At 53.5% G+C, this 21,382-nt stretch overlaps 1 protein-coding gene across 11 annotated transcripts; it reads left to right on the top strand.

Annotated features, from left to right (window-relative positions):
• Positions 1-105: 105 nt before the first annotated feature.
• On the top strand, positions 106-21,127 carry COQ8B (coenzyme Q8B). Of its 11 annotated transcripts, none has more exons than XM_070224468.1 (16): positions 106-164; positions 1,833-1,908; positions 4,145-4,249; positions 4,384-4,503; positions 4,649-4,715; positions 6,164-6,241; positions 9,309-9,431; positions 9,575-9,660; positions 11,010-11,150; positions 11,240-11,321; positions 12,081-12,174; positions 14,052-14,193; positions 14,333-14,440; positions 16,482-16,547; positions 19,690-19,776; positions 20,288-21,127. In XM_070224468.1, exons 2-16 carry the CDS (start codon positions 1,906-1,908, stop codon positions 20,567-20,569), a joined length of 1,584 nt encoding a protein of 527 aa, XP_070080569.1. In that variant the 5' UTR covers positions 106-164; positions 1,833-1,905; the 3' UTR covers positions 20,570-21,127. The 11 variants fall into 11 exon arrangements, with proteins under 11 accessions (XP_070080569.1, XP_070080575.1, XP_070080571.1 ...); XM_070224474.1 differs by having other exon boundaries at positions 111-164; positions 1,836-1,908; XM_070224470.1 differs by lacking the exons at positions 106-164; positions 1,833-1,908 and adding an exon at positions 2,603-2,817.
• Positions 21,128-21,382: the final 255 nt, after the last annotated feature.

Raw genomic sequence — 21,382 nt, 5'->3', positions numbered from 1 at the left:
ACTCCTCCTCCCGAGGAAAGCCCCGAAGCCCCGCCCCGCCGGACGTGACGTAAGGGGGACGGGCCTCGCCTGGCCACGCCCTCCCACGTTGGAGGGGGTGGGCTCGGAGCGCCGGTCGCTGCTGCAGGCTGGGTCTGTGGCGCCGGGCTCCGGGTCGCGGGCTGGTAAGGCCGTTTCCTAGCCTCCCGCAACCAATCCATCCTTCCTCTACACCTTCGAGTGACCAGTTTAGCCTCTCTACAGCCTTCGGTGACCAGTCCAGCAGCGCGCCCATTCTTCTCCCAGGGCAGGGACTGACTTTCAAAGACTCGGGAATTCCAAGGACGTGGTTCGAGACCCGCCTCTGCCACTTCCTAGCTGTGTTACCTTCAGCGAATGATTTATGCTCCCTACCCCCTTGCCCCAGGCTGAATGTTCTCACCTGTAAAATGAGGAAACACAATATTTTGTTTCGAGAAAATGTGTTCAATGCCACAAAAGCCAAGCCCTTTTACTAAGAGGGAAATGGCCTAGAACAACGAAAGAATTTCTCTCAAGGTCAAAGGGAGGTTAGATGAAAGGCAAAGCCAGGGCCTTAATTCTGAGGCTAAGATGCTTGGTTTCAAATCCTGGCTCCAACACTCACTTCTGGGATGATCTTTCCCAACAGACTGTTTCCTCTTGGCCTCAGTTTCCTCATGTGTAAAAGGGGGATAGCGATGATAAATTTTTCACAGGGTTGTTATGGGAATTTTTATTTATTTATAGCATTGACATTAGTGCACTTGCTTTGTGCCAGCGCTATACTTGCCACTTTATACCCCAAATGTTGTAAAGTAGGGATCACCATCCCCATTGCACAGAAAGGCAAAGCAGTGAGGTCAAGGTCACGCATCTAAGTTGTATACATTTGAACCCAGGCCCACCCAACCCATCGTCTGGGCTTTTGGGGTGGTCTAACTTGCTTTTGAGGCTGGGGGTATTGGAGGAAGAGCCGGAAGTAGGAGTATTTTCTCTAAATCAGATCATGTCCCTCCTCTGCTCAGAACCCTCCATGCTTCCTGATGGGGGCTGGGTGAGTCAAGGAGTCGAAAGAAAGATTTCTTGGACTCTCAAGGTTTGGCAGTAGTGCTCTTTTATTCAGAGAATAGTATGGAATTGCATGGGGACAGGACCCATGGGCAGTAAGAGCTGCAATGTGTTGAGGGTTAGAGCTAAATTTATAAGGCATAGGTATGTGAGTTATTTCTGTACAAGACAAAGGAAAGATCATGAAAAAAATCATTAAAATGGTATCAGTGCAGGTGGGGTCTGGTAACTTTAGATAAGAATCAGATCGGATTAAGTCAGGACGTCCTATGCTTCCTGGAAGATGATACAGATCAGTATGTAGGGCAGGACACCTTGGGCTTCTCTCCCTGGAGCAGCCTTGATCCTCATCAGTTCCCGTCCCACTCAGGGCAAAAGCCACAGTCTTCACCATGACTCACTCTACCCTCTGTGATCTGGCTCCAGTTAACTCTCAACCTCTTCTCCTCTCTCTTTTCCCCTCATTCACTCTGCCCATTGGCTTCTCTCCTGTTTCTCTGAGCTATCTTCCACCACAGGGCCTTTGTACTGGTTATTCCCTCTGCCTGGAACATTCTTCCCTCAGATATTCCAATAGCTCTCTCCTTCACCTCCTTCAAGTCTTTACTCAAACATCACCTCCTCAGTAAGGCCTTCTCTGACCACACTATTTCAACTCACAAACTTCACTCCACTTCCTGCCCCCCTTCCCTGGTTTTTCTATTTAACACATGTCACCTTATTAAATAGAGTTATTTTATTTTGTATATTGTGCCCCTCACAAGAAGCCAGCACCAAGAGGACGAAGATTTTTGCCTGTGTTGTTCCTTGCTGTGTCCCCAGTGTCTAGAAAAGCACATGGTAAGTGGTTAATAGGAATTTTGACAAGAATGACTTTTTTTCGGTAAGCAATTTCTCCCATGTATAGAGCTCTTGTTCTGAACCAGGCCCTGTGCCAGTCTCTTTACAGACACTGTTTAACTGCATCTCTCTCTCACCAACACTGAGCAAGAGGCAATGCCACTGTCCCCCTTTTACAGATGGAGACACTGAGGCTCAGAAGTCTGTCAGCCTTTAGCCACCAGGCTATCTGATATGACCTCCTGTTTGTGAAGCAGTGGCGCTAGGTTTGGCACCATCAGCCACAGTCCGGTAGAGTTAGTTATTGTCATAGGTGCTTTTTATATAGATTTGCCCCCAAGGGTGAGCTGTCACGCAGCTCCTGAGTCAGACCTTTATGTCTGGAGGGAGACAGGGGGTGGTTTCTGTCTTGAAATTGAGTCACCTGGGAGAGGGGCATTGGGCACAGGCCCAGGGCTCTAAAATGAGTCATCTTTTCACAGACCAATGAGAGGCATAGCAGGGACCCCGTAATGTATCATACAGGTTGGGAAGCTGAGGTCCAAAAAGGGTTGAGGCTTTTCTGAGGTCACACAGCACAGGGACAGAGACAGGGAGGTCTGACTCCTGACAAAGGGGGTTAGAGAGGGGTGGGGGAAGCGTCACATCCCTCCCTCTCCCAGGGGTGGGAGAGATGCCCCAGCCAGCTGCTTCTGTTCCAGACTGTGAGAAGAGGGGTGAGTCAGCCTGCTGTGGGGGGAGCAGGCTTTAAGCCTATCCCCCACTATACACACACACCCAGATGGGCTGGAAGCTGTTTTTCTGGGATGCCAAGGCTCCTGACTCAGCATTGGGAATCTTGGCTGAGTGTGTTCTGGGAAATGTCAGGCCAACAGGAAACAGAGGGCTCCCACTCACACCATCCTGCAGGTGGGCGGGGAGCAGAGAGAGCAGAGTGTACGACGGAACAGGGGCCCAGTGTGCGAGGGGCTGAGTGCGAGGGGGGTTAGGTACACGGGAGAGTCGAGGGTGTGGGAGCGACAGTTGGAGAGCAAGGCAGGGGGTCGATGTGTGCAAGGGGAGAGGCTGGGTGCCCGGCTGTGGGTGTTTGAAGCAGAGGATGGCTGTGTAAAGTGGAGGGGTTCCATGTGCAAGGGAAATGTTTGCTGGGAAGATGTGTGTTCCAAGGAGGGATGTTGAGCCTGTTGGGGGTAAAAATAAGAAGGGAGGTTGGTGGGGGACCTGCCGGCCAGTGGCCTAGTGGTTAAGTTGTCGCGCCCCGCTTCCGTGGCCTGGGTTCATCGGTTCGGATCCTGGGGACAGACATGGCATAGCCCATCAGGCCAGGCTGAGGCGGCATTCCACATGCCACAACGAGAAGGACCCACAACTAAAAATACACAACTATGTACCCAGGGGCTTTGGGGAGAAAAAGGAAAAAAATAAAAGCTTTAAAAAAAAAAAAAAGAAGGGAGGTTAGCAAGATGTTCGCGCAAGGAGAGGTGTGAACTTCGTTAGGGGCGGGGGCGGGGGGGGGGTTTGTAAAAAAGACAGTGTGCGGAACAGAAAGGTCCCCCAGCGTACAAAGACCCCTGAGCCGAGGGGAAGGGCGTAAAAAGGCACGTGAGCGCTCCCGCCTGCCCCGGCAAAATCCCCAGCAGGCCTCAAAGCCCACCCTTAGACCCCGCCCCCGGCCCCGTCCCCTCGCGCACGGCTGGGCGTGCTTCGTGCCAGTCAGAGAGCTGCTGCTCCGCCATTGGCTGGCTGACCGGAGGGGGCGGGCTTGCGGGAACTCCCGGAAGCGCAAGAGGCCTTCGAGCGTAGCGGATCCGGAGCCCGGGAGCAGTGGGTGCTTAGCAACGGGGGGAGGTGCCCAGTAACCGGGTCGGGGGGGACACGGGAGGAATTGTGGGTGCCTAGCAACAGAGGGGAAGGCGGTGCCTAGCAATGAGGGGGGGCTCCCAGAGAAGCGAAGAGGTAGCCCTGGAGGATCTGTGGGTGTCTAGGCACGGGGGAGGCGCGGGACAGGGGGAAAGTGGGTTTAGGGAGGCGCGCAGGAAGAGCTGTGGGTTTCTAGCAACGAGAGAGGGAACCAGGAGAAACTGGGGGCCTATTAACCGAGGGGGACGTCTGATGGGTGGGGGTCTTAGTTTAGGGTGTACGCGGAGGAATGTGAGGGCTTGGCAAAGACTGGGGCAAAGCCTGGAGGGGAAATCCCACAACTCCCACCGGAAAAATCCCTCCTCTTCTCCCCCAGGCGATGTGGCTGGAGGTGGGGGGCCTCCTGCGGGGGACCTGTGGACAGCTGGGTCGGACTGTTGGTCTGCCTTGTGGGGCCCCGAGGCCTGGGCCCCACTGGTGGGTAAGAGGCTGGGGAGTGGTCTCCCAGGGCAAGAGGCTGAGGGAGCCTTCAGGGAGTAAAATGAGAGGGAGGGTCCAAAAGGGTCAGGCACACTCGTGTCCTCCACTCCTTACCAGTGTCCATGTCTCTTGCAGGGGCCATGTGGGGGTTCTTGGGCCCAAAAGCTTCATCAGGATGGGCCAGGCAGAGGTCTGGGTGAGGAAGACATTCGCCGGGCACGGGAGGCCCGGATCAGGAAGACACCCCGGCCCCAGGTATCATTGCCCCCCACTCACCCAGCAACACTGCCTGAAGGCAGCTGGCCTCCTGAGCTTGGGGAATGGTGTGGAGGCACGTTGGTTGGACTCCCTGGGCGCTATGCCCACCTTCCCGCCCTCACACCTTTTCCCCATTTCCCAGCTGAGTGATCGCTCTCGAGAACGCAAGGTGCCCGCCTCCCGCATCAGCCGCTTGGCCAACTTTGGGGGTAGGTGTGCGCCGGGGAGATGTGACCCAGATCAGAGGAGGCAACATTTACCGAATGAAGCAAGGGAGAGGGTGAATCAGAGACAGAGAAGGGAGGGAGAGATGGAAAGAGAAGGAAGGCAAAGGCCTGCAAAACCAAGAGGAACAGAGAGGAACTTAACATTTTTTGAGAACGTGGAATGTACAAGGCCTCAAGCACATGTGATCTCTGCACTGACTCGATGAGTGTTTATTTCCATTCTGTAGATGAGGAGATAGAGGCTAAGGGAGGTGAAGGGACTTGACGCCAGGTCACGCAACAGGAATGATCAAACTTCAGGTCACAATCTGCATGAAATAATTTAGTGGGTTGCAACCAGCATGAAAAAGAATAAAATGGAAAATATGAGTGCCCCTGCAGAGTAAGGGAAAGTCTTATTTCATGAAATATTGTACGTACATTGGTCTCTACCGGTTATAATGCAAATGACTTCTTTACTGTGGGTCACGGTTCAAGTTTTAAACATACCATTTCACAGTATAAAGAAGGAGTGGAATGCCCTGGTTAGATCTGTGATACCAGGCTGCCCAAGTTTCAAGGAATGATTCTGCTGTGTCCTCACTTTGTGACTCTGGACGAGTTATTCTCTGAGCCTCAATTTCCTTTTCTGTAAAACGGAAGTTTTCCTGTAAAACTTTTCTCATGAGGGTGTGAGGACAAAATGAGTTAATGCATATGAGGCACTAGGAATGGTTCCTGCCAGGTAGGAAGTGCTCAGAAAATGCCAGCTACGGTAATTTACGGAGGTGGTAACAGTGAAAACGACAGAGAGACTCTAGATGTCTTTGGAGACAAGGAGACAGAGGGGGCAGAGGGAATCAGAGCTGGAGAGATAACATCAAAAGGGAGAACAGAGAGAAAGAGGCCTAGACAGACGTGCCAAGTGGAGCGAAGGGGAGAGAGAGAGAAGTAACTGATTTAGAAAGGGAGAGGAGAGCATGAAGAGGAGGAGGTGTGGACAGAGAAACAGGAGTCCTAGGATGACGGGGAGACCCAGGGGGATTATTTTGAGGCCTTCTTACCCTTGGCTACACACTAGAATCATCTGGGATGCTTAAAAATAACAGCGAATTCCAAGGCCTCATCTCATGCCATTTGAATCAGAAGCTCTGTAGCAGGGCCTGACCATCGTATTTACCAAAACACCTCACATGACTCAGATGTGCAGCCAGGGGTGAGAACTGCTGACATGGGAGACAGAGACGTGGAGAGACGGATCGAGAAATAGGTGGCCTCACCTTGGAGGGAAGCCCAAGCAGGGAGGGAGGGAGTCAGAGGTTGAGCGGAGGACAGAGAGCTGGCAACAAAGAGGTGGGAGACAAGGGTGCTTAGAAAGAGACTGAGAGAGCAGAGAGGGTCTGGGGAACGCTCGGGCAAGCGGGCACTCAGGCTGCTCTCTCACTCCCCAGGACTGGCTGTGGGCTTGGGACTTGGAGCGCTGGCTGAGGTGGCTAAGAAGTCCCTGCCAGGAGGACATCGACAATCAGGTGAGTGAGCCACAGTGGCCTTGCTGTGTGACCTGGGGCAAGTGGCTTCACCTCTTGGAGCCCCAGTTTCCTCGTCTGGAAAATGGAGGTGATGATAATATATCCACCCCTTGGGTCATTGCGAAATGCTCAGAACAGGGTGAAGCCACCATCAGGGCTGTGATGGGTAGAAGCGTATCACGTGAGAAAAAGATTTAAGCCATGGGGCGTTTAGTTCCTAACTCGGAGCAGGAGAGGGAAGCTGAAAACAGGAGTGCCACTGGGTTCTGTGTACAACAGGGATGGAAGGAGATGAGTAGAGATCAGCGTTTGTGGGCAGAATTCCCCAACAAGTCAGAGTCTTGAAACAAAACTGGGGGTGGAGAGTCGAGATTAAAAAGAGATCATAACTGACAAATGGAATGTGTGAACCATGATTGGATGTTAGTTTGAAAAAAATAAGTATAAAAAACTCTCAGGGACAACTGGCAAAATCTGAATACGGACCGGATAGTAGATATTAGAGATTCAGTGTGAATTTTCTTTCTTTTTTTTTTTTTAAAGATTTTATTTTTCCTTTTTTCTCCCCAAAGCCCCCCGGTACATAGTTGTATATTTTTAGTTGTGGGTCCTTCTAGTTGTGGCATGTGGGATGCCGCCTCAGCATGGCCTGATGAGCAGTGCCGTGTCCGCGCCCAGGATCTGAGCTGGCGTAACCCTGGGCCACCGAAGCAGAGCGCTCGAACTTAACCACTTGGCCACGGGGCCCGCCCCGTAGTGTTAATTTTCTTAGGTGTGATTACGGCCCTGGGATTGTGTAGAGAATAGCCTTATTAGCACAGGTCAAGTACAACTACATGCAAATGGATGAGCAAAAAATAGTGGTAAGTGTTTGGGTTCACAAACAGAAAAAGAAGATGAGACTGTTAAAATGATGAGTCAAACGTGCGGGTGTTCATGATACTATGTGTGCAAGTTTTCTGTCTGTTTTCATTTTTTTCAAAATAAAAAGTTAAGGGTAAGGCTGGCCCGGTGGGGCAGCAGTTAAGTTCGCACATTCCGCTTCAGCGACCCGGGGTTCGCCGGTTCGGATCCCGGGTGCAGACATGGCACTGCTTGGCAAGCCATGCTGTGGTAGGCATCCCACAAATAAAGTAGAGGAAGATAGGCACGAATGTTAGCTCAGGGCCAGTCTTCCTCAGCAAAAAGAGGAGGATTGCCGGCAGATGTTAGCTCAGGGCTAATCTTCCTCAAAAAAAAAAGAAAAACAAGTTAAGGGTAGGTGGAAGATTAAGCTGAGTCCACAACCTGAGTCTCCACCCTGCTCCACCTGTGCTGTGTGACCCAGGGCCAGGCACTGTACCTCTCTGAATCTCTTGCTTCCTCACCTCAAAAATTAAGGCATTGGTAGTTCTCACATCTTGGGATGATTGTGAGGATTCAGCCAGAGAATCCACAGAGACACTTACAATTCTGCCTGGCACAGGGTGAGCCCTCAGTAAAGAGCTCAGTAAGTTTTTTATAAAATAAATAAGAGCTTAATAAACGATTTACCGAATAAGAATATAATTTGCATATAGAACTGTGCACATAACATAAGCATTCAGCTTGGTTCATTTTCACAAAGTGGACACGTCTGTGCACCCAGATCAAGAAACCCTAGAACAGCAGTTCTCAAACGTTTTGGCCTCAGGATCCCTGCACACTGTTAAAACTGAGGACTCGATAAACAAAATGTGTGATATCCATACAATGGGACATCGTTCGGCCATCAAAAGGGATGAAGTACTGATCCTAGCTACAATGTGGATGACGCTTGAAAACATTGTCCTAAGTGAAAGAAGCCAGACACAGGAGGCCACATACTGTGTGATTCCATTTATATGAAATGTCCAGAAGAGGGAAATCTATAGAGACAGGAAGTAGATTAATGGTTTCCAGGAGCTCACGGGGAGGGAGTTGGGAGAAATGGGGGGGTGACTGCTAATAGGTATGGGGTTTATTTTTGGGGTGATGAAAATCTTCCAAAATTGGTTGTAGCAATAGCTGGAAAACTGAATATACTAGAAGCCATTGAACTGTACAGCTTAAATGGGTGAATTAAATGGTATGTGAATTATAGCTCAAGAAAGCTGTTAAAACATAGAATGAGGGCTCGCAAGAGCTTGTTTATGTGGGTTATAGTTTACGGATATTTACTATATTAGAGATTAAAACTGAGAAATTTTTAAAACACAGGAATATACACACATATTCCCTCGGCCGTCAGCAATGACATCATCACAGGTCATGGAGCTTCGGGGAAACTCCACTGAACGTGTGTGGGAGAATGAGAGTCAAAAAGGGCAAATAACGTATTAATATTATTATGAAAATAGTTTTGACCTCACAGACCCTCCTGAAGGGTCTCGGGGACCCTCAGGGGACCGCGGTCCACATTTTGAGAATCACTGCCCTGGGTCTCCAGAAGCCCCCCTCACGCCCCGTCCTGGCCACTCCCCTCACCAAGGGTAACCACTATCCCGGCTTCTGACCCGCGAGATTTGTTTTTCCTGTTCTTCTCTTTACACCAATGTAATCAGGCATTGTATTCTCGTCTGTGTCTGGCTTCTTCTGCCCAACATCCTGTTGAGAGATGCATCCACGTTGCTCTGAGTAGACGTGGGTTGTTTATTCATTACTGTAGTCGTCACTCTGTGACTGTTCCACAATTCCTTTGTTCATTCTGTTGATGGTCATTTGGGTTATTTCCAGTTTGGGACTGTTACAAATAGTGCTGCCAGGAACCTTCCTGGAAGATCTGTCCGTGGACACATTTATATGTTTCTCTTGGGTATAGACCTAGGGCAGAATTGCCTCAGGTGTAGGTGTGTGCTTTACTAGAAACTTCCCAACTGTCTTCCAAAGGGCCTGTGCCATGACTGGCTCTCTCATCAGCAGTGTTGGCATTCAGGCTGCTCCATATCTCTGCCCACACTTGGTATTGTCTTTTTCATTTTAGCCATTCGAGTGGGTGTGCAGTGGCGCTATGGTGTCATAATGATTATTTTTGTGGTTGTCATACGAATGATCATTCTCTCCACCCCAGAAGGCAGCTCCCGGCCAGGCTCCAGCCCTTTGCTGACGGAGGCCAACGCCGAGCGGGTTGTGCAGACCTTGTGTACAGTTCGAGGGGCCGCCCTCAAGATTGGCCAAATGCTCAGCATCCAGGGTACAGCATGACCCTCGACTCCTGACCCCTGGCCTCACTTCTCCCCGACCCCACCCATCAACAAGCCCCGACTTCAGATACTCCCACAGGGGCCCCTCCTTGGCTCCTCGCTCACTGCTTCCCTTGTCCTGCTGTCTCCCAAGACAACAGCTTCATCAGCCCCCAGCTGCAGCGCATCTTTGAGCGGGTCCGCCAGAGCGCCGACTTCATGCCCCGCTGGCAGATGCTGGTGAGTGCCCGCCGGGTCGAGGCTGGCCGGGGAGGCGTGCTCCACCTGCCTGAGCCTCCTGGCTTCATTGCTCGACTCCTCGTCTGACTCTAGTCTCAGTTTCCCCATCTATAAAATGGGGATCACTAAAGCTCACATCTCAGAGGAGTGTTGTGTTGATTAACTGAGAGAATGGTGCAGGGTGCTCAGTCCAGTCCCTGGCAGGCTCAGGGCTCTGTCACGGCTGATAAAGAGGCAGTGATGTGCAGTGGTTAGGGGCCAGACTCCGTGAGTTCAAACCCTGGCTCTGCTGCTTACTCCCTGTGTGATCTCAGACATGTGGCCTGACCTCTCTGTGCCTCAGTTACCTCATCTGTGAAGTGGCAATGGTGATTGCATCACCGACATCCTAGGGTCACGTAAATTAGTATATGGAAAGCACTTAGAAGGGTTTCTGACACACCATGAGTGACGTGCGAGTTTTTGCTATTATTATTACTGGTTTTGTAATTAAAGGACATCATGTCTGTAAATAGGTTGGCACAGCGCCTGGCACTGAGTAAGTGCCCAAGACATGAGCTGTTCTTCTAATAACTGGGTGAGGGTGTAGAATCCAGAGTCCAGCCGCCTGCCTGCCTTCTTTTTATTTTTTAATTTTTAATTTTTTTTGAGGAAGATTAGCCCTGAGCTAACATCTGCCACCAATTCTCCTCTTTTTGCTGAGGAAGGTTGGCCCTGAGCTAACACCCGTGCCCATCTTCCTCTGCTTTATATGTGGGATGCCTACCACAGCATGGCTTGCCAAGCAGTGCCATGTCTGCACCCGGGATCTGAACCGGCGAACCCCGGGTGGCCAAAGTGGAACGTGCGCACTTAACCGCTGCGCCACCGGGCCAGCCCCTGCCTTTCTTCTGATCTCTGTTCTGCTTACTCACCATGCGACTCTGGGTAATTACTGCCCCTTGCTGAGCCACTCTGGAACGGACCCAGCCCACAGGAGGCCCTCTGTAATCGTCAGCTCTTCTTTATCACATTAACTTTGAGTTAATAATACAATATATGAGTATAATGAAGGATTATTATCAGTCTTCACTATACATGATAGCAGTCCCCACAACAGCCCGCAGAGCCTCAGGAGTACAGGCTCACGCTGGGCCTCCCAGTTTGCCAGCGCCTGGCTCGTCACCTTGGCCAAGAGACTTCTCTCTGAGCCTCAGTTTCCTCGTCTGTAAAGTGGGATAGTAGCCAAGAGCTTAGCCCAGGGCCCAGTGTGTGGTGAGTGGGGTTATTAATACGCAAAGCGCTCAGCCCAGGGAGTAAACTCAGCTGCCCTTCACCATGATGACAGTTGTCACAATCACCCTCCACAGAGAGTTCTCGAGGAGGAGCTCGGCACAGACTGGCAGGCCAAGGTGGCCTCTTTGGAGGAGGTGCCTTTTGCCGCTGCGTCAATCGGGCAGGTGCACCAGGGCCTGCTGAGGGACGGGACAGAGGTCGCCGTGAAGATCCAGGTGAGAGGGGAGGCGGGGCAGGAGCAGGGGTGGGCACCCTGCTGTTTCAGAGGAGTGACTCCCACCCTCCGGCCCTTCCTCCCTCGCAGTACCCAGGTGTTGCCCAGAGCATTCAGAGCGACGTGCAGAACCTGCTGGCGGTGCTCAAGATGAGCGTGGCCCTGCCGGAGGGTGAGGCGCCCGCTCCACCCCTGAGTGTGGGCGGGATATCCCGAAGAGAGGGGCTGGACCGGAGGGAGGGCAGCCGGCTCGGGGCAGGGTGTGCCGTGTGTGTGAGCGAATGTGTAGGTCTGTGCGTTTGAGACAGAAAGAAGGGACACCAAGCAGGGAGAGCCCAGAGAGTAGGAACGTGTGAGAAAAAGACAAACTAGAGATTGCAACAGAGAGACGGACGCCCAGACCAAAATCGAGAAACAGACACACAGAGGATGTGCAAAGGGGGACAGCAGGTGCAAAAAAGAGCCACAGACACAGGAAGGCAGGGTAAGCGAGCCCTCGTGTTTGTGCTACAGCATGTGAGAAAGCGCCTGGAGACGATGGAGCAGGGTGTGTGTGTGAGCGAGAGGGAGAGACAGAGAGGCAGGCCTAGAAGTAAGATTAAGAGGCAGAGAGCAGTGTGCGAGAGACAGTAGGGAAAAGAGACCGAGGAGGTGGCATGTGTGACTATGAAAGAGATGCCTCGCGGGACTGTTGTATGTGCCTGTGAGAGAGACAGACCCCAGGAGAGGGGCTTCAGAAGAGCAGAAGTGTGTGGACAGACGATGCAGGTAAAAGGCACATAGCAGAAGCTGTGAGGGACAGCAAGACGGAGAGGAGGAGACACCAGTAACACAATCGTCATGACTAGGAGCCTGAGGGGTTGGGCAGGAGGTGGAGGGGACAGGCTGTGGCGTTCCCTGGCTGATGTGGCTGCCTCCACCGCCCCCTCAGGCCTGTTTGCTGAACAGAGCCTGCAGGTCTTGCAGCAGGAGCTGGCTTGGGAGTGTGACTACCGTCGGGAAGCGGCTTGTGCCCAGAACTTCAGGTGAGCTGAGCCCCCTGCAGGCCCCTCAAGGACCTGGTCCCTCCAGCTCCCCTCCCTGGATGAACGGGAGGTGGATGCCCCCACAGCCTCTGGCAGCTGGAGCCCTGGGGTGGGGCTGGCAAACTCTTGTCTCTTCTTTCATTTGTTCATCCATCCGTCCCTTCACTCATTACTTCATTTACCCCCTGGGTCCTCTGGGAACTTGGGCAGGTCACGTCCTCTCCGTGTCAGTTTCCTCCTCTTTCGAATGGGGCACATAAGCCCTGCCATCTGATGGGGGAGACGGACTTGTCAACAGGCACTTAACTGCACAAGGAGATACTGACAAAGATGAAGCGGTGTCACTGTCAGGAGTTGGAGAGAAGAGGGTTCCAGGGCCTCCCTGTGCACCACGGGCAGAAGGAGAAATTGATCGAAGCATTTTGGAGAACAGTCTGGCATCATCAAGGCTTGATATTCACCTACATCCCAACAGTCATCCTTGCTAACTCCTCTAGGGACCCTGACACCAGTAGACACCATCAGACTGTTCCAGGATGCTCAGCCCCAGCAATGGCCCCAAACTGGAAACAACTCAGATCTATCAAATTCAGCCCACAGGGTGGATAAATAAATGATGGCATATTCATCAGTGGACTGTCATACAGCAGTGAAAAGGAATGAATGACAGATACGGAGAACAATGCGGCTGTATCTTAGAAGCATCGTGATGGGCAGCAATTCATTAGACCACAGCATGGAGTGCGGCCCACACATTTATTGAGCCAAGCTCTGTAGACAATGGAGCGAGAGAAAGGGCAGTAGAAGCAGTGGTTAGGGGCATGGGCCCTGGCCTCAGATGTGGGATCCAGTCTCGGGTCAGCCCCTCACAGGCTGGGTGGCCTCACTCTGCACAGTGGCCTCGGAAGGGTAACCTCCTTCTAGGAGAGTGAGGATAAAAGGGAATTGTGCTGGTTAAATGCTTAGCACAGGGCCTGGCCCATGAGGAGTGGTTCAAAATCAGAGATTTATAAACGAGGACAAAAATACGAGTCCCGAAGGAAGCAAGATGTTGAGGAAGAGGGTGCGAGGTGGGCTGGGCCAGAGCACTCCCTGGGGGTCTCTGAGACACCCCCCCAACACACACACAGGATTTCCTAGTGCCCTTAGGATAAAGCCCAGATCATTCCCCTGGCCCCTCCCCGTCTCCCTGCTCCCCACTGCTCTGCTCCACCCATCCCACAGATCGCCAGCCACAGGCCACGCTCATACTCTTTGCCTCCCCAATCTTACCCTGACACACTCATCTCAATCTCTGATCGGTCTGTTTGTTTGTGAGAGTGTGGTCTCCCGTGTGTGTGGTGGGCAGACCCACACTCCTCTGCTGCTCTGCCCATTGTCCAGCACAGGGACCAAGACCGAGAGGGACGCTTTCCCCTTATGAACCAGTGACTCCACGGAGTGACCAATGAGTACCACTATGGACTCAGATTTTTATATCAGTGACTGTTTTTTGGATGGATTGATTAATGAGTTGATGAATAAGTAATGATCAGCAAGCTAAATACATTGAGCTCACACTGGGACAACCGGAAGTCATACCAGTGTTTCTAGTGGGAAAGTGGCAGCTGGGTCTCCAGTAGCACCCCGCTTAGGGGCAGGCAGAGTGGGTGCTGTGGAGATATTTGCGGAATGAGTGAGTGACATGTCTGAGTGCATGTCAGTCCAGCCAGGTCTTGGCCATCACTCAGGGCAGACAGAAGCAAGAGGAGGGCAGGAGGGAAGGCAAGACATCGGCCGTTCATGGAGGACTTCTCAGAGGGGGAGGCCTCGAGCTGGGCCACAGGGGCCTGAAGTACAAAGTCTCCTCCCCTCCCCTCTCTTGTCTCTTGTCTCAGGCAGCTGTTGGCGGATGACCCCTTCTTCCGGGTGCCGGCTGTGATTAAGGAGCTGTGCACGACGCGGGTGCTGGGCATGGAGCTGGCCGGAGGGGTGCCCCTGGACCAGTGCCAGGGCCTGAGCCAGGACATCCGGAACCAGGTACATGGTCTTGTGGGACAGTAGGTAGGGTGCTGCCCAGGGCAGGGCTGGCCATACCCACGGTCCTTCTCCAGGCCAGAGAGAGCTTTACAGGGGCGGGTCACTCTAAGGTGTCTGTTCCTCCTTCTCCCTGCCCCAGATTTGCTTCCAGCTCCTGAGGCTGTGTCTGCGGGAGCTGTTTGAGTTCCGATTCATGCAGACGGACCCCAACTGGGCCAACTTCCTGTATGATGCCTCCAGCCACCAGGTCGGTTCCTTGTGATGTATGTCAGGGTACATTAGCTATTGTAAGAAATATTTCCTGATAGTTCAGTAGCTCAATGCAATAGTAGTTTATTACCCTCGCAACAGGCTGGGGTGGTCCTTCTGCACATGGTGATTCAGGGACCCAGGCTCCTTCCCTTCTCTGATTGTGTCAGCCCCTAGGCCTGGCAATGCTCTGCTTCCAGTGGGAGGGGAAAGAGAGGCTGAGAAGGTAACCCCCTGCCTAACTGCCTTGGCCATTCCCTTTACCATTCTGTTGGTGAGAACTGGTCACATGGCCTGTCTAGGGGCAAGGGATGCTGGGAAATGGAGTCCTTGGCTAGGCAGTGGCTTCCTACTGGCAGTGTGACAGTATAGAAGACGGAGCACAACTTTTGGAAGGCAGTCAGTCACCACTACCACACTTGTCCTTCCTTTAGAGCACACCAAGCACCCACTGTCTGCCTCTTGACAGCGATGACAAGACATCTCTGATCCTCGCCTTCTGAGTTCCCTGTCCAACAGGGGGACCCGTGACCAGACAGTGATGACCTAGAGGCGTTAGGCCCATGATGGGGAGGCCCAGGCCAGAGTGGGCAGTGATCGGGGAGGTGGAGGGGGTTGTGGGGAGCCAGGGAAAGTGGCCCACCCAGCCCAGGTGGCAGAGGGGGATCAAGGAAGGCTTCTTAAAGGAAGTGCCATTAGAGCTGAAACCAGAAGTGTGAGAAGGGACAGCCATCCAAAGAGCAGGGAAGAGTGTTCCCAGCCAAGGACACAGGGTGTCCACAGGCCTGGGGCGAAACTTTGGACGGCAAGACTCTCAGTGTGCATGGTTGCCAAATGGCTCTCAAAGTGGTACGTACCCAGTCTGTCCCCATCACAGCTCCCCAGCACCCTCGGGATCAAGTCTGAGCCCTTTGCCGAGTATGCTGTGGCCCATCTGAGTCTCCAGCCTCAGTCCCTTGTCATCCCCTCCCCCCAAGTACACATACCCCCTGCATCCTCTCCTAGGCTCATTCCCCAGGGAGGTAGGTGTTTTTCTGACTCTGGGGGTGATAGGAGTCCTGACATCGATTTATTGGGTCTCAACAGTATTTTTGTTTTAACGGCATAGAATAGAAAATAGCAGGGTGTCGCAGATGGGAGGGATCCGTATTATTTCGGGACACTTTTGTTTGACATTTACATTTACATGTGCATGAGCACTGGCACCCAGCGTGGTCTGTATTTCTTACTGTGGGTTGTGATCGAGAGTTTGAACTCACTGCCCTAGAGAAATTCGTACACGTGTGTTCATCGAGCACTGTTTCTAACAGCAAAACCCAGAAACACCCAGCATGCCCATCCACCAATGAATGCATTGTGATATAGTCACACAGCAGAGTCTTCACACAGCAGTGAAAAATGAATGAACGAGCTGGAACTGCACGTGGCAATGGAATAAATCGCAAAACCATGTCGGGCACAGATAACAAGTTGCAGGATAACCGTTATAAATACCATTTATATGAAGTTTTAAAATAGGCAAAAAGATTACTGTGTATTGTACAATATGTATGCCCATGTTGTTCATGCGTATACATATATGTATAAAATATAGAAATGCACACCTGGGAATTTCAGGATATCATAATTTAATAATAATAATTTCAGGAAAGTGGGGACCATGGAAGAGAGGATGGGGACATGGGGCAGGGAGGATCAGGCTGGGGTACACGGGAGGCCCCACCTGGACTAGCAGTGTTTTATATTTTAAGCTGAGGGGTGGGATTGGTGGCTGTTCATTTTACTTTTCCATATATTATTCTCTGGATTTTCTTCCGTGCTTAAAACATGTTATTATAAAAATAATTAGGACCAAAATAATAAAAGCCGGGTCCTTTCAGGTTCATGTGAGGGTGGATTGGAAGTGTGGAGACTGGAGGCAGCTGGGTGGGGACTCTGGCAGCGGGGGAGGGGGACAGGGAGGGACCCTAGCCACCCCTGTAGACGGTGAGGAGCATGGGTGGACTCCTAGCATCCCTTTCCCCATCCCTCATTTCCAGGTGACCCTGCTGGACTTCGGTGCAAGCCGGGAATTTGGAACTGAATTCACAGATCATTACATCGAGGTGAGTCCCTCCAACCCTGGGGTCTCAGAGGCCGAGCTTCAAGCCAGACACTGAGACAAGGGTGAGAAGGAGAAATACAGTATCTGGAATTAAGAAATCATACGTAATAATAATATCAATAGCCAAGAAATACCAAGCACTTAATATTATGTCAGGCACTGTTCTAACTGCTGTCCCTGTGCTGTGTGATCTAAGCCACACAGCAACTCTATGGGGTAAGGACCATTTTTAGCCCCATTTTACAGATGAAGTAACTGGGGCTCAGAGAGGTTAATTCACTTGCCCAAGGTCACAGCAGACCTGGGATTCGAACTCAGGCAGTCTGGGTCCAGAGCCCATGCTCCCAACCCCTGACCAGCCCTTTCCTCACAGAAAGGCCCACGACGGCCATCCTGTCACCTCCACACACCCACATTGTCCAGGGCCTTGGTGTCCAGCCTTATGCTCACATCCTCCCCGGCAGGCTGCTCCATAGGGGCCTCGCTCTCCTCAGGAAGTGTTTCCTTACTGATGTTGCCCGTCCCTCCCACTGTCCATCCTGCCCACCGGGCTTGATTGGTCTCAGAGGCCACAGACAACACCGTCTCATTAACTTGTTGAGATTGGACATTTGACCTGGTCTTCCAATCATTTAGTTAAGTCAAACCTTCTCTGACAGCCCTCTGTTCCCACCTATTCTAGGCAACACTGGGGTTAACAGTGACCCATCCAACCCAGGTCCCCGCTGTCACAGAGCTCACAGGCCAGTAAGAGGACAGACAAGAAGGACCCAGAGTGGTCAGGGCGGGGATGGGGAAGCCCAGGGGACTGTGGGGGCCCAGAGGAGGAGCCTGGCCCAGCCTAGAGGGTGAGGGAGAGCTTCCTGGAGGAGGAGACATCAGAGTGGAGACCTGAGGGATGAGGAGACCAATCAGGAAGAGGCTGGGAGGGCAGACAGATGACATGTGCAAGGGCCCAGAGGTGAGGAGGCAGATGTATTCCATTAGAGCAGCACTTCTCAAACTGTAATGTACACGACGAACACCCCACTCCATGATGCTGTCAAAATGCAGCTTTTGCCTAGAGTCAGGCATAACATGCTGCGTTTCTCACACACCCCCAGGTGACGCCAAAGCTACTTGTACAGGGACAGCCCCTGGAGTACAGTCCCATGTTGCTTAACGACAGGACACATTCTGAGAAATGCAACGTTAGGCGATTTTGTCGTGAAACACCGTAGAGTGCACTTACACAAACCCAGACGGTACAATGTACTGCACACCTAGGCTCTGTGGTACTAACCTCACCGGCGCCTGTCGAACATGCGGTCCATCGTTGACTGAATGTCTGAAATGTCCTTGTGTGGCACACGGCTTTAGTAAGGTTCTAGAGGACCAACAACAAGTTCATGTTCTGACTGGGCCCGTGGAGCTGGAGCCAGCGATGAGGCTGGAGCCAAATCACTGTGGGTCTTAGAAGCCATTCTTTGCAGCTTGTCCTTCCTCCGGGTGCCGTGGGGAGCCACGGAGGGATCTGAGCAGAGGAGGGACACAGTTGGAATTAGAAAACTCCCTCTGAATACTGGTCTTTAAGACTGGGAGCTGAGGGGCTGGCCCGGTGGCGCAGCGGTTAAGTTTGCACATTCTGCTTCGGCGGCCGGGGGTTCACTGGTTCGGATCCCAGGTGCAGACATGGCACCGCTTGGCAAGCCATGCTGTGGTAGGCGTCCCACGTATAAAGTTGAGGAAGATGGGCACGGATGTTAGCTCAGGGCCAGTCTTCCTCAGCGAAAAGAGGAAGATTGGCAGCAGTTAGCGCAGGGCTAATCTTCCTCAAAAAAAAAGAAAAAAAAAGACTGGGAGCTGGAAGGCTGTGGAGAGGGGAGGGGAGGGACAAGGCCCAGGGCTCTGGCCTGGGGACTGGAGGATGGTGGGGCCACCCCTGGGATCGGGACTGGAAGGAGGAGCTGGTAATCCTCCCCCCAACACACACAGGCCCCTTGCGGCCTCTCTGCAGGCTACTTGAGACACAAAGCCGAGTCCTGTCTTTCTGAGTAGCTGGGACATCTTGTGCCGCCCTCCCGCCCCCAGGCCCTCCTCCCGTCTCCCCAGCCTTTTCCAGTTTAAAACAGCCCTGTCACACAGGCCCCCGAGGACCACAGGCCTGACAGATGGCCGGACAGGCTCGGGCAGGGGCAGCTGAGACAGAAGAGAGCTGCCAGAGTTAATCCTGTATTCCCCTTCCTCCCACGGAAGGGCACCCCAGCGGCTAAGGGCTCGCCCCGCTCTACTTCTTGCCATTCTCTGCCCTGAGCCTTCTCCCTCTTCTGTGACGTGGGGACCCTCATAGCCACCTCTTGAGAAGAACAGCAGCTCCTAATATTCACGACGCTTCCTACACGCAGACACAGTGCTAAATACTCCACAGGTATCACCTCCTTTGTCTTCCCAGCAACCCCATGAGGAGGAGACTTTCCTTGTTCCTACTTCACAGAGGAGAAAGCAGAGGCCTGAGACAAGGCGACTTGCCCAGAGTCTCCCAGCCAGCAAGTGGCAGAGCTGGGATCAAGCCCAGGCAGGCTGGCTCCCACTTCTGTCTGTCTGTCCGTGTGCCCTCCCCATGGGCACTCATGGCTGGTGCTCAGCTCTGCACACTGATTTGCTAAACAAAGGTTCACCAAGGGCCTCCTGGGTGCCACGGCCCGTGCCACACGGGACTACACCCAACCAGAACCCCCGCTCTCTCTGGGCTCCCCATCCAGTGCAGGAGACAGACATTGACGGACGTCACAGAGATGGCCCGGAGCAACCTCGCCCACAGTTGTGGGTCGCAGTCACATCCTCATCCAGTTGAGGGTTTGGACCCATGACAGCCCCTCACATTTATCTTCCTCTGCTGTTTCCCTGTGGTAGTTTCCAGGCAGGCGCTGTGTTCCCAGCGAGGTGGGCAGAACCTCTGACCAGCTGCACCCCCAGGCTCTGGGACAGTTTCCAGGGAGACATGGGGGCAAGGGGAGGAGGGGGAGGCTGCTAGCGAGAGGACTTAGGGAGCTGAGAAGGAAAGTGGGTATGGGGAGGGCCAGGCTTCTAGCTCCGGCTGCAGACCCCTCCTTGAACCCCGGCTTGCTTGCCCTGGGCCTTTGACCCTCTGCCCATCCCCCCAGGTGGTGATGGCTGCAGCCAACGGAGACCGAGACCAGGTCCTGCAGAAATCCCGGGACCTCAGATTCCTCACAGGCTTTGAAACCAAGGTCAGGAGACACTGGAGGAGTAGGGGCAGGTGTCCACTGGGAGGAGCGCGGAGCTGTCTGTCTCTACTGGGGGAACTCTCAGGGTGTGGGGAAGTCTAGGGGGCTGCTTGTCTATTGGGGGGGGACGCCCTCTGGGGAGAGTGGGGGGAACGGGGGGCTGCTTGGCTACTCAGGAACCCTGGGAAAATGGGAGCCACTTTTCTAGGGGAGGGAGTAGGGGGCTGCTAGTGGGTACTGGGGGTCCGGATTGGAGGCTGCTTCTCTGTTCTAAAGTGAGGGCTACTTGTCTGTCAGAGGTTCTGAGAGGAAGTGAAGGGCCATTTCTTTTGCGAGTAGGGGACTGCTTGTCTCCTAGGGGATCTGGAGGGAGTGGAGGCTGCTTATTACTCTTTGGGGAGTCGGGGGGTGGCACTTGTGTTCATACTTGAGACCCTGAGGGATTGAGGTCTGTGCGTCCTTTCCTGGTAAGTGGAGGACTGTACTGGGGGCCTCTGCTCTCCTTCGCTCCTAGGCATTCTCTGACGCCCACGTGGAGGCGGTGATGATCCTGGGGGAGCCCTTCGCCACTCCCGGCCCCTACGACTTCGGGGCAGGTGACACTGCCCGCCGGGTGCAGGCTCTCATCCCTGTGCTGCTGCGGCACCGGCTCCGCCCCCCGCCTGAGGAGACCTATGCCCTGCACCGCAAGCTGGCAGGGGCTTTCCTAGCCTGTGCCCGCCTCCGCGCCCACATCGCCTGCCGGGACCTCTTCCAGGACACCTACCACCGCTACTGGGCCAGTCGCCAGGCATAGCCACTGCCCGCAGCCTCCTGACCAGAGCGACGTCTGGTCAGACCCCTCAGAGAGACTCCATCCTGTGATTCCGGCCCCAGAGCGGGCCATCCCCTGGTCTGATGCCTCCTTCCCACTCTGCTCCAGGTCTGGGGACCCCCTCCAACTTGGGCATCCCCATTTTGCCTAGCTCCCTTCCCTGGGGGCTGAGGAACCCTGGGGCTAGGGAACTCCCTTTCACGCCCCCATCTTCTGCCGTCTTCACTCCAAAGTGGGCACCCAGGAACCCTACACCAGGGATTAATTTATTTCTGCCAACCTTCGAGAGAGCCTTAACCCCTGCAGCCATCATGGAGATCCAGACTCATCTAGAGGGGAAGCCCCTCCCCTCTGCCTCAGGTCTCCCGCTGACCTGGCCAGTGAAAGGGGCGAGGGGCGGGGGGTGGGCGGAGGCAGCCTCACCTTTGCCTCCCTCGCCCCTCCGCCAGCTGCCTTCTCCCCGGTCCATCTTTTCTGTGTTGGGGAGGGGGAAGGCGGGTGTTTCAACCTTCAGTCCGAATAAAAGCGGCCCTCCCCTTCCCCCAGCTCTTTTCTCTGCGCTGGGGGGGAGGGGGAGGAGCTCGCGGGCTGCCTCCAGGTGCAGATGGCCAGCCCCCTCCCATCCTCTTGTCTGAAAGCCCCAGGCCTGCCTGGGCCATCTGTTGCCGGGAACTTCCTTCTCCCCTTTCCCTCCCACCCCCTCACCCGCCCCTCCCGCACGTGCTGACCACCTGCTCGAAAGGCTGCAGCAGCTGAGAAGGCCTCCCCGACAACACACACCACCTCCCAGGCTCC

The sequence above is a fragment of the Equus caballus genome, chromosome 10, assembly GCF_041296265.1.
Source record: "Equus caballus isolate H_3958 breed thoroughbred chromosome 10, TB-T2T, whole genome shotgun sequence".
NCBI lineage: Eukaryota > Metazoa > Chordata > Mammalia > Perissodactyla > Equidae > Equus > Equus caballus.
This window is presented reverse-complemented; position numbering and strand designations above follow the sequence as displayed.

Bases quoted from the DNA above. Each gene is read 5' to 3' on its own strand.
- COQ8B (XM_001499251.7), top strand. From the start codon at position 3,835: ATGAGGGGGGGCTCCCAGAGAAGCGAAGAG. The intron at 11,151-11,239 runs GTGAGAGGGGAG...CCTCCCTCGCAG, and splicing joins AGGTCGCCGTGAAGATCCAG to TACCCAGGTGTTGCCCAGAG. The intron at 14,441-16,481 runs GTCGGTTCCTTG...CCTCATTTCCAG, and splicing joins ATGATGCCTCCAGCCACCAG to GTGACCCTGCTGGACTTCGG.